This window comes from Schistocerca gregaria, chromosome 2, assembly GCF_023897955.1.
Source record: "Schistocerca gregaria isolate iqSchGreg1 chromosome 2, iqSchGreg1.2, whole genome shotgun sequence".
Taxonomy (NCBI): Eukaryota; Metazoa; Arthropoda; class Insecta; order Orthoptera; family Acrididae; genus Schistocerca; species Schistocerca gregaria.
Window position 1 is genome coordinate 591,949,454 of NC_064921.1, and position 13,116 is coordinate 591,962,569.

General features: G+C 38.7%; 1 protein-coding gene across 3 annotated transcripts in view; it reads right to left on the bottom strand.

Moving 5' to 3' along the window:
- Window positions 1-5,976: 5,976 nt before the first annotated feature.
- LOC126334148 (cleavage and polyadenylation specificity factor subunit 1) overlaps window positions 5,977-13,116 on the bottom strand; it is a 382,681-nt gene continuing 375,541 nt past the window's right edge. For all 3 annotated transcript variants that reach the window (XM_049996806.1, XM_049996803.1, XM_049996805.1), the window contains exons 25-26: window positions 12,622-12,751; window positions 5,977-6,283 (exon numbers count right to left, since the gene is read on the bottom strand). In XM_049996806.1, coding sequence (XP_049852763.1) covers window positions 6,097-6,283; window positions 12,622-12,751 — 317 coding nt within the window. In that variant the 3' untranslated portion in view covers window positions 5,977-6,096. The remainder of the gene's footprint in view (window positions 6,284-12,621; window positions 12,752-13,116) is intronic.

Sequence of the window (13,116 nt, forward strand, 5' to 3'; positions counted from 1 at the left end):
TTACAGTCAATGATCTGAGCCAGGACGTCATGGTTGTCTGAGGTGTTAAATCATTTATGAACTGTTTTGCTCTCAAAAATTCCTTTATTTTCAGGAGTAAGTGAAAATCACTTGGTGCCAAGTCAGAGCTTAAGGAGAATGTCAAAAAATTTCCATTTAATATCTTAAGTTTTGCTGAATTCGAGCTGATGCATGTCACAACTTGTTGCCGTAAATGAAAAATCTTTGCCAGCAACATTCCATCTCACTGAAGACACCTTCGTTGCACTATCACCATAAACATTCTTTATTTGCCTACAAATTCCTATAGGCCTCAAATTTTGTGCATCCATAAAATGAATTACACTATGTGCTTCAAATATGGTGGAATTTTCAATGGACACCACTATTTTGATAGGTTACACAACAAAACTTGGCTCACACTGAGACGGTCGAAGGAGTTAATTGGCACGCTTGTGACTGCAGTGGTGGGGGATTAGTGCTGGGTGTGCTACAGAACGTTCTTTACTTTCTGGATTACCCTTGTACGATACTGCTTTGTTATCAATCAGTTTGAAGCAGTAACACAGGCTGTACTGTGATCATCATATAAAGTAAATGAGACCACTCACCAAATGGTAGAAGCATTGAGTCGTCAACGTTCTACCTGAATTCTCCTTACTACATCCAACGAGAACGAAAATTCTGCTGACACACTTTCAGAGGTGGTAGTATGGACCAGAACAAAAAAATTTCTAGTAAACATGGGCTCCGAGCGACCCGCCTGGCTAGTTGTGCAGTTTAACATGCTGGTTCCTGAGCGGGAACCATCATTATTCTACCATGCAAACATTGGGGTTACACTTGTCTGGTATGAGATGTTCCCGGGGGGTCCACTGGTGGCGGAACCGCACAATAACCCTGGGTTTGGTGTGTGGCGGTGTTGGGTTGGGTGGACTGCTGTGGCCTGTTGTGCACCACTGAGGGCTACGGTGGGGTTTCTAGGTCCCTGGTTTGGGAATGCACACCTTAAAAGCTATGACAACGTGTTCATCTTCGATTCTCTGAAACACATCTCTTCTACCGCATGCTCTTTGCTTTCTGTATTTTGCTAGGAGGTAGTATGGACCAACACAAGGAAAAAGTCCAGTAAACATGGACTTTAAAATACATACTTTAAGGGGTATGAGCATTATTTTCAGTAGAAACGATGTGTTTCACAGTAGTGAAGATTAACTAGTGCTCACAGGCTCTAAACGTATACATTTTACAGCCCATGTTTACTAGACTTTTTTCTTGTTTTGGTCCACGCTACCACCACTGAAGGTTTGTTGGTGGATTTCTGGTTCATCCTGTATATAAAAATACAAAGTAGATACAAAATGCAACAAGTGTTACGTGTAAAACATTTTTCAAGTGCAGTTCCCATATTACTACTATGGGGAGGAACAAAACGTTAAATATTTTTTATTGAATACATCAATTTTCATTGAACACACTTCTTCCAGTGCATAGGATGTGCACAGATAAAATCTGTTGGTCGTGTGCACAGCCACTCGCGCATCGTCTGCTGCACCACTTCAACAGAACAAAATTTCTTTCCTCCCATCATCTCTCTGAGTGGTCCAAATATGTACCCACTCGGTGTGAGGTCTGGTGATGAATAAGGTGGATATGGCAGAGTATCAAAAGTGCAGGTCATTGATGGTTGCAACTAACACACGAGTAGTATGAGGTCGAGCACTGTTATGTTGCAAAATGACACCTATGGTCAAAAGTTCAATATCTCTTATTGATCTTATGGCAAGCTGAAGCTGATTTTATAACATATTTGAATATGATAGACTGGTGATGGGGTTTAACCTATTTGTCTTAAGTGTTTTTAAGACAGTCTCGTTAATTCCGAAAGAAAGACAGCAAAACTTTGGTGGTAGTGTCACCTACAACGATTCTCATGAGGAAACCATTACATTCTGCTTCCAAGTGCCACAAAAGTTCTTGACAGGCATCTGGAGTGAATCACCGTGGCACCCATCTTGCACACTTCAAAAAACTTAAGCACTTCACAAATGATATGACGTACTTAACCATGACCAATGTTCTGACTTGTGGCTATTTCATCCACTGTCACATGGCATATTTCGTCCACTGGTCTCAAGTGCTGCAGTAGACCCTGATGTCACAATGTGATGTGTCTGACCTAGGCACTGAGCATGTGTCACAGAAGTCACACCACTTCCAAACTTTTTGCTCTATTTACACACTTGATGCAGTGCCAGACATGCATCACCATATTGGACCTTCATTTGCCGATGGATTTCAATATGTTTCATATCTTCACTGATCAGAAAAATTACAGGACCAAGAACATATATGAAGTGGGAGGGGGAGGAGGAGAGGGGGGGGGGGTTTGGTCTCACAAGCACACACACACACACACACACACACACACACACACACACACACACACACACAACCACCACCAACAACAAAGAAGATGAAGTTACATACAACCTAGTTGTCATGTAGTGTAACTGGAAGATATGTTGATTTTCAATCACATGCCAAAAACGATTACGCACTGTTAATAGTCAACAAAGCCATAGATAATTTTAAACTATAGATACATCGACACCACAATTGGCCATTGGCCATCCCTTATTTAGCCAGGATCAACTACTACACATTTTTGGCCCTACTTGAGTTCAGTTGTGTTTTATTAACCAGTTCAGTTCTTACTTGCAGTTGAATTTCATGAAAGTGCAGCCATTTATTTATTTTATACTGTGTGCTGTTATGATAGTTTCTAATTATGGATAAGATTGTAACAAGAAAGAAGATGAAAACCAATTGTGATTTGCCCACTAGCAATATGTAAGTGACGGTGTGCATGATTTAAGGGGATATTCCATACATACACCTGTTACAGATGTTCCCCGAGGTCACAAATAAATCACACACCCTAGCACCAGTGAAGTACACAGTAGTACATCATACCCTTAACACACTAGAACCACCAGTCTACGCACATAATAGGCGTCTAATGCTGGAACAATTAAAAGTTGTGAAGCTGGAATTCTGAGGCATAATGACAAGGTATCTGTCAAGCATCCAGTAACAGGTGGGCAGCCTTGTTACACATGGTGCCGGAGAAGAATAATAAATGGTGCCCACGTGGTGATTACCGCCAACCTAATGCCAGGACCATCCCAAACTGGTATCTGGTGCTACACATATAAGACATTGTTTTTAACGCATACAGTAAGAAAAAATTCCCTACTATTGACTTAGTGCAAACATAATATCAAATTCCTGTTGCGCCAGGAGGCATACACATGACGGCCTTTTTGAGTTTGTGAGAATGTCTTTTGAACAGTGTAATGCGGAGCAGACATTTCAACATGACAAAATCACAAGAGCTCTGGATTTCAACATTTGGACTATATCAGTCAGTTTACGACTCACATACCTATATGCAAGGATAGTTGAATGTACCAGCAGATGCTCTGCGATATGTTGAAGCTGTAAACACTGCAATTGGTTACAAGGTCCTCGCTCAGTCCTAGCAGCGTGTTGATGAATTACACACTTTATTGGATCACTCTGTGTGGATTAAAGTTACAACACATGAATGTATCAGCAATAAATGTATTGAATTGTCATGTGTCTGGAGCAAAAGCATGACCATTCATACCTCAACAATTTCGGTCACAAGAATTGCGCCAGTGCAAAACATAGCTCATCCCGTGGTCCGAGGGATGGTGAAATTAGTCAAACAGAGTTTCATCTCGCCAGGCATGGATGCTGACTGTATGACAATTGTCAGATACTGCATGGTGTGCCAGAAAAATAAGATCACTTGGCACCTCAACATTCCAGTTTCAGACGGCTACAGCTACTGCCTCATGGTCATGGATCGATTTCCGAGATGTCCTAAAGCTTTCCCTATGAAAGACATTTACAGCCAAGATGGTAGCACAGACGTTTTGATGGAGTGTCCCGCTTGATGTACTGATATGCATCACAACAGATCAAGGGTGCCAATTCAAGGCATACTTATTCAAAGAACTGACGAGCTTATTGGGCACTAAGCACATTCGCTCTACTGCTTATCATCCGGCAATGAACTGAATAGTAGAACACCTGCATTGCCAAATCAAGGCAGTCCTTTGGTGTCATACTACACAAAATTGGATGGAGACGTTACCCATTGTGCTCCTTGGTCTCCACACATCATTTAAGAGCAACCTGACAGCTACAGCAGATGAATTAGTGTAAAGACAAACACTGTGCCTTCCACAGCAGTTCAGGCATAATACGACAGATGATATGTTCAATACATCACGAGTTTGCCACCAAATTACAGTCATTAGGTATGAGTGAGCTTGTATGTTTCCTCTGGATGTTCAAAAATATTACTCATGTATAATTACTGGAAAAAGGATGTTGTTCCAGCAATATCCATTCTCTTACAAGGTTTTCAACTGCAACATGCACCTTGGAACAATACCTAAATTTGCTTGGTTTCTTATAAGTTATGTTCTTCACCCAACAACCCCAGCCAGTGCCACCTATAGAACAAAGTGAATGACACTCGTCTGTTTTTGAGGACATCTCTAGCTGAAATCATGGGTTTGAACAAAACAACAAGGTGCACAAGCCAGTGCAGCTGCCGCAAGGAAGACCGTATACAGTAAGTGGCAGAAGAAATGACACTTTTATGATAGACATCAGGGGTGTGCCTACCACTGAATCCATTGACAGACTCAAACATTTTTCTGTGATTCACAAGATGCAACAAACACTGCCAGCACTGCAACCACTGAAGATAAGAAAGTGACATTGAGTATGGTTCCCCCACAACGTGCTGGTGCCTCCAAATTCAGCAATAAGATGTCTGGTTTTCAAAAAAACAGTGACATGCATCCAGGATGTCATGTCTAACTTAATCTCAGACACTGTTGACATTGGAAAGTGCCATGTAGAGTATCACACTGCAACAACTGGCACAGTGGCAGTGTACTTAAATATTCCAAGACATTCATGACTCTATGTATCATTCTTTGACTCTTGATTTAATTTAGTATTCTATGCTCCAAGTAGTACAGGATATAATGTACTCATGTGTGTGAGTATTAATGTATGTGGAAATAGCTGATTAATTATTAACAGATGGCCACAAAGGTATTAGCTCTTAATCAGATTTTAAACTTCAGACATTGAGAAAGAGTCTCTCCTAGACAAAGATGTTGAAAATACATTTACAGTAAACAATATCTCCACAAAATATGGAACACAATATGAAGGACTAATGTAATTCTGAAATAGGAAATGAATGGAATTTGTCGACAAACATACATGTATGAAATGAAAATGCAGTTTACATGTAGTTTCTCAAAGAGAGTTACAGACTGAGAGACAGAATAAAATGCAGGGGAACTTGTTACATGAGGGAGAATGAGGTACTGGCCTTGTTTGTCAATACATATATAACTACCAGTATACAGCATCATGTTACTGTAGAAGAGTATGTAGCTCAATGCAGTAACCTTTGGATACGTTATTTGAATTTTATTAATATGCAGTACCTTCTAGCTTTAGGTTAAGATACGTCAATTCTAGTTTTATCATCTTGAGCTCAGTGCACCCTTGATCTTCTCCCCAAAGGTTTATAACATACGGCTTGCTTTGGTATCTTGGTCTCTGACATACACAGAACATGTTGTTTGCATGTTGTTACTACTGATCAACTGCTCAATCATTAGGTATGAGTGGGCAGTGTTTCCTCTGGATGTTCAAAAATATTACTCACACATAATTAAGCAAATAGCTGTTGTCCACAGCAATATGCACTCTTACAAGGTTTTCAACTGCAACATACATCTTGGAACATGTGCTTCAATTTGCCTGGCTTCTTGTTAGTTATGCTCTTCAGTTTCTAAGTCTAATGGAAAAGAGAGATATAGGAAACTTTAATATTTTTTTAAAAACTCATAATACTTTTTTAAAAAACTATATGAAAATTTATGAAAAAGATGAATTTACAAAATGAGTCGATATTTCAATGGTACATTAAATACAAATATGCTACTAGAAATAGCATCACTTCACAAATAATTAAAAATGGGCTGTCAGTCTTTCAGTATCATATAAATCTTCAACAATGTCATCCACTTTGGTTCCTATTTTCTTGGCAACTTCATGTTTCTCAGGTGTGGGCAGACCTAAGAATGCCCAGACCAACTCCCCATCAATTATTCCTCTGGCAGGATTACTTAAAAGCTTTATTGAGCTCTTGTATGTCCTGCAACAAAAATGTGAGAAATGTGAATACCATTACTGACTGATTTTAATTAGAAATTTTCTCAAAAAGCAGAAAACAATGAGTTTTATAGCAAGGAAAATGACAAGTTGAACAAAGGCTTAAATTCTATAAAAATTTATGAAATACTGTGGCAAAACCTGAACCTACATCTACATATATACTCTGCATTTTACTACGAAATACGTTATAGACAGTACCTCCCATTATATCATTTGTCAGGTTTTCTACCTGTTCCATTTGAATATTAAGCATGGGAAAAATGACAGCTTAAATGTCTTTGTATTCATTGCAGGTAGTCTAATCTTGTCTTTGCAGTCCATACAGTGTGATATGTAAGGATCTGAAAAAAATTCCTAGATTTTTCACTAAATACTTGAATCTTTCTAAGCAGCTTTCATTGGATAACTGGGGCCTGTCTTCAAGCATCTGTGAATTCAGGTTTTTCAAACAAAGGAAAATCCAGGATGGTTTCAGTTTCCTCTGTGTGTGTGTGCTTGCTTATATGTGTCTGTTGTTGACAAAGACCAATGGCCAAAAGCTTTAATTGTGAGAGTCTTTTTGTTGTACCTATCTGCAACCCAGCATCTCCACTGTACGGTGTGTAGCAACTTTCCTTCTCAAATACTGTTACAATTCAGGTTTCTCAGCATTTATGTGACTCTCTTCCATGAATCAAACAAACCTGTGACCACTCATGCTACCCTTCTTTGTATATGTACAATATATCTGTTAGTCTTATTTGTTATGGGCCCCACACACTTGAGCAATAGTCTAGGATGGATGACATGAGTGTTACACAAGTATGAATCATTTGAGTGTTATGCAAGCAACCTTTGTAGACTGACTGAATTTCCCCAGTATCCAATCAACAGGGAGTATATGTGAAGCAAAAAAACGTTCCTGGATTTCCTGGTAAAAAATGTACTACTTCTTGTGTTAAAATACAATTTCTCCAGAGTGAAAATGCACTATAACCCGACTAAAAGTACATTTTTTCTGTGTTAAATGACAATATACTTTCCCTGAGTGCTGTAACACTTACCAATCCTATGAATGGCAAAGGTTTCATATGCCAGCATAGAACTTTCCAGAATTTTAGGAAATGAAACCCTTCATATGCCAGCATAGAACTTTCCAGAATTTTAGGAAATGAAACCCAGCAAAAAAAATGTATTTTGAAACTATGCTGCATATTTTCATATTATGAAAGTATGAACATGATCTCTATCAAATACAGCATTGTAGCTTCTGAAGCACTGAAATGAGATTGCGCTGTGTGATTTGCTTTTGTCAGCCAATCATAGCTCAGGTCATTTGATATCACCAGCAAATGATAGAGACTCAGAGCATAGGACGCATCATGTATTCAGTCAATAGCAACATCATTGTTAAGTACCATGAACATACCAACACAAAAAGTTAATGATTTAAATTAATACACATATAGGACAGCTATCAGAAAACCTAAGGTTTTACATATATAACTGGTCATCAAAAATTTTCTGCTGTGTTTTTTCCAAGGGTGAGGTTAGGCAGGATCTTAAGAGCATAGCTCAAATTGCAGCAGATTAATATTTCTGACAAACACAACAGTAAATTTCAGTGCTGTACACCGAAAATTTCATGGGTACCTGGCTGAATACGTACTCTGCTGAGCACTTCGACTTTTCCATAGAAGGACCAATTTAATGTGAAACTGCTCAAGAACTCATTTTGCACTTTTTTTGAAGGATAATTATACCTTTGGCCTTGTTACTGCATAATTTGCAATCTATGAAAGATCTGAAATAAATACAAAAACCTAACCACGAAACTTGGTATTTTTTAGCGTGTGTTATCCTTTAAAATATATCAGACACAAAGTTGCCACTCCTCCTCAAAACTCTAAATTTTGAATGAGTTAAGAAATTCATTGCACATTCTCACAAGTAACATAATTCAACTTGCATAAAAGGAAATTTACTTTGAAAGTAATGCTTCTCAGACCACCATTCATAATGTTTTCTCTCACGACCTGTTGGAAATGTTAATAACTGTGATGTCACACTCATTGAAAGCAGTCTGTTTTTACGAAGAATTGCTTAGTCTTCATTTTAAAGCCTTTGACACATTTTTCTGGCAGCAGACACTTGACTGTGCACTGTTTTTTGTTGTTGTCAATAGCATAATTTCTTTGCAGCTTAAGTTTTACTTTTGTGTTGTTTTATTGCTGCAGTATTATTCTGCAGTAGAGGGCTAAAGTAAACTTCTTTGTTGGAGAGAAAAATTTTTTATCTCCGAAACTGAATTAAAAGTAACACTGAATCTGGCAAAAGACATGAAACTGGCATTAAAACACTGAATTTGGCAAAAATATCACTAAATTTATCCAAAAATACCACATAATTTTGCAAAAAAGAGACTGAAACTGGCTAAAAGTAACACAAAATTTGCCAACAACATAAAATGATTTTTATTCTTGTCCCAACATAAGATCTTTTTTTTTGTTTTTTGTTTTTTTGAGAGGATTCGAAAAGATTCTGCTGCCGTGTTGACCAAAGGCCTCATACCTTATCCTTTTGACAACAAAAGGCATTTCATTTACAATTTATCTGTCTGTAGTCCTATGCCTTGTTTTACTACCACAGCACAGCACCCACTGTTTCTTTACAGAGACTGTATAATACTGAGTGCCTTTCCCACGACGAACTGTTCAGCTAAGTAATATCTATCTAGAGCTTGGGCAACTGTTCTGTTGAGCATAAGCCACCGTTCCTGTAGAGAGGTAAATATTTTGAGAGTCTCTCTGTGGTATCATACTACTGCAACTTTATCCAGTTCACTGAACATTTAAATCTTTCTGCTTGTTTTATTTGCCCTTCGTGCTTGAAGCAATGATTTTTTCTACAAATGCCTCTTGTCCACTGTCATTAGTTTTGGCATCTACATCGTCAAAGAGTTAGGTCTATTTGCCGCCATTAGATATAATATGTTTCCACTATAAGTGGGCTTCTGAACTATTTCTTCCAAGTAGTTTTCAGGGAAAGAATTTATTTCACAAGATATCTTGTCACAGCCACCAATTACAAAATTGTGAGCTGAGGGCTTCTCTAAAGTTTTTGGTTAAATCATTGGTCGAGCCTAGGTGTTGACATAAGGACCCAGTTATATGTTTATGCCCACTCTGAAAGTGAGCCTTACTCAAACAATCTCATAAACACCTTCAACTTCTATCACAGAGATTTTGAGTTTCTTTTCTAAGGTCTCCATCTCCCACTGGCTTATCCTTGCAATGTGCTCTCTCATTCATCCTCAAAGCCTCAATGCTGTCAATTTTGGATTTTTGCAAAGCTTTCTGTACCTAGTATTTATTATATGAGCTCCACTGTTTTTTATGACTGCTTGAAACTCTGGGTCTTTGTTACAAATGCTGTTGCAGCTGATCACTGACATTATGATTCAGAGTCAAGAGAAACAATAAATGTCATCAAAAGGAAAATTCACTTGAGAAAGCTAAAAAATTACTCTCTGCTTAAAACGGCTGGCCAGTTTTCACCTTCAAGAGCCAAAGTTTAAGTAAGGCTGATAAATATTTACAAGTGAGAAAACTACGCCTATGTTTCAATCCCATGAATTCCTTCTTCGAGGAGGAAAGACAAATAGGTTGTGAAAGGTTAAAATAGAGTCGAGCATCACTTAAGAGCCTAGGATGAAAGGGAAGTCACTGTATGTAATGCAGTGTTTGTAAAGTAAGCAAATGGCTCAAAAATGACATTTAAATAAAATCTGTAACTATAAAGCATCTATTTATGATACAGACTATCTCCTGTCTGACTTTTCATCACCAAAGTAAAAGTAGTAATAGTTGCTGTGAGTACAAAAAACGTCAAATCTAGACCATTAATCCAAAATATAGAATGCTGTTACAGGAAATTCAAGAGGCAATGTCTGGCAATATAACAGGTACATGTAATGCTGAGGTGAAACATTTGTGAATAGGTTTTTACCTACTTATTAAAACACGTCTGTTAGAAATATAGTTTGTATATTAAAAACAAAGATTCCAAGACTTACCAAGCGGGAAAGCGCCGGTAGATAGGCACAATAAATAAAATACACAAACACACACACAGAATTTCGAGCTTTCGCAACCGGTGGCTACTTCGTCAGGAAAGAGGGAAGGAAAAGGAAAGATGAAAGGATGTGGGTTTTAAGGGAGAGGGTAAGGAGTCATTCCAATCCGGGGAGCGGAAAGACTTACCTTAGGGGGAAAAAAGGATAGGTATATACTCGCGCACACACACACACACACACACACACACACACACACACACACACACACATCCATGATACATACAGTCAATAAAGCACATTAGTTGAGTTAAATTCACCAGTGTGAATATGAAATGCATTCTGTTATCTCTTAAGGAGTTCAGTGGCTTTTATTTCAATATTAGTGTATGTATCATCATTTATTTCCATGAAACCCACACCATACAGGAAAAAGGTCAATCTCTTGTGACAAAATAGTAGCCAATATGTTAAAATTAATTTCGCAATATCAACAAAACTTCTGTACAACTATTGTTATTACTACACTGAGACTTTCATACAATTATACAGGATGTTACAAAAAGGTATGGCCAAACTTTCAGGAAACATTCCTCACACACAAATAAAGAAAAGATGTTACGTGGACATGTGTCCGGAAATGCTTAATTTCCATTTAGAGCTCATCTTAGTTTCGTCAGTATGTACTGTACTTCCTCGATTCACCGCCAGTTGGCCCAATTGAAGGAAGGTAATGTTGACTTCGGTGCTTGTGTTGACATGTGACTTATTGCTCTACAGTACTAGCATCAAGCACATCAGTACGTAGCACCAACAGGTTAATGATCATCACGAACATGGTTATGCAGTCAGTGCAATGTTTACAAATGCGGAGTTGGCAGATCCCCATTTGATGTATGGATTAGCACGGGGCAATAGCCGTGTCACAGTACGTTTGTATCGAGACAGATTTCCAGAATGAAGGTGTCCCGACAGGAAGACGTTCGAAGCAATTGATCGGCGTCTTAGGGAGCACGGAACATTCCAGCCTATGAATCGCGACTGGGGAAGAAATAGAACGATGAGGACATCTGCAATGGATGAGGCAATTCTTTGTGCAGTTGACGATAACCCTAATATCAGCATCAGAGAAGTTGCTGCTGTACAAGATAACATTGACCACATCACTGTATGGAGAGAACCAGTTGTCTCCATACCATGTACAGCGTGTGCAGGCACTATCAGCAGCTGATTGGCCTCCACGTGTACACTTCTGCGAATGGTTTATCCAACAATGTGTCAATCCTCATTTCAGTGCAAATGTTCTCTTTACGGATGAGGCTTCATTCCAACGTGATCGAATTGTAAATTTTCACAATCAACATGTGTGGGCCGACGAGAATCCGCACACAATTGTGCAATCATGTCATCAACACAGATTTTCTGTGAACATTTGGGCACGCATTGATGGTGATGTCTTGATTGGGCCCCATGTTCTTCCACCTATGCTCAATGGAGCACGTTCTCATGATTTCATACAGGATACTCTACCTGTGCTGCTAGAACATGTGCCTTTACAAGTATGACACAACATGTGGTTCATGCACGATGGAGCTCCTGCACATTTCAGTTGAAGTGTTCGTACGCTTCTCAACAACAGATTCAGTGACCAATGGATTGGTAGAGGCGGACCAATTCCATGGCCTCCAGGTTCTCCTGAACTCAACCCTCTTGACTTTCATTTATGGGGGCATTTGAAAGCAAGCTCTTGTCTACGCAACCCCAATACCAAATGTAGAGACTCTTCGTACTCGTATTGTGGACAGCTGTGATACAATACGCCATTCTCCAGGGCTGCATCAGCACATCAGGGATTTCGTGCGACAGAGGGTGGATGCATGTATCCTCGCTAACGGAGGACATTTTGAACATTTCCTGTAACAAAGTGTTTGAAGTCATGCTGGTATGTTCTGTTGCTGTGTGTTTCCATTCCATGATTAACATGATTTGAAGAGAAGTAATAAAGTGAGCTCTAACATGGGAAGTAAGCGTTTCCGGACACATGTCCACATAACACATTTTCTTTCTTTGTGTGTGAGGAATGTTTCCTGAAAGGTTGGCCATACCTTTTTGTAACACCCTGTATATTACAGATTGGTGACACTGGATTTTAAAGCGTTACTGCATGGTAGTGCTCACTTATTCTCACATTAATAGTCATATCATTGTTCTTTTTTCTGTAACTGAAAAATAAAGAAAGCAGAGTATAAAGTTGTTCTAATACTTGCCTAAATGCTTTTGGATTTAATCCTGCAGTGTGGCAACAATGACTCACAAGCACATTTTGTAACATAAGCAGACGCCTGTAAGACTTTTCAGGTACAGGGAGCACATACCCTAAGCCACCATCCAAAGTTGCTGTAACAAAAATTGTAGTCTTCAGTAGAACACACACAGTAATTAGGCTGAATGAGCTATATGTTAAATAGTTAAAATACATGTTGGTAGTCAATTAAAAACTAAAAAAGCAGGGAAGATAAAAAAAACCTAAAAATAAAATAGAAACTATTCAAATGTGATTCATAGCCATAAAATATCAGTATATCAGTTATAAAATACTGCAAACAGATAAAAAAGAAACAGATCTGTTGGAAGGCCTCTGTCAATTGTGACTCGTCCACCTTAAACACTGCCAGAATGATCCCAGAAATCCAGCATGACCTCCAATCTCTGCCTAAGGCCTTAGTCCTCTCCCACCCATTATCCTCCCCTCCCCTATGACA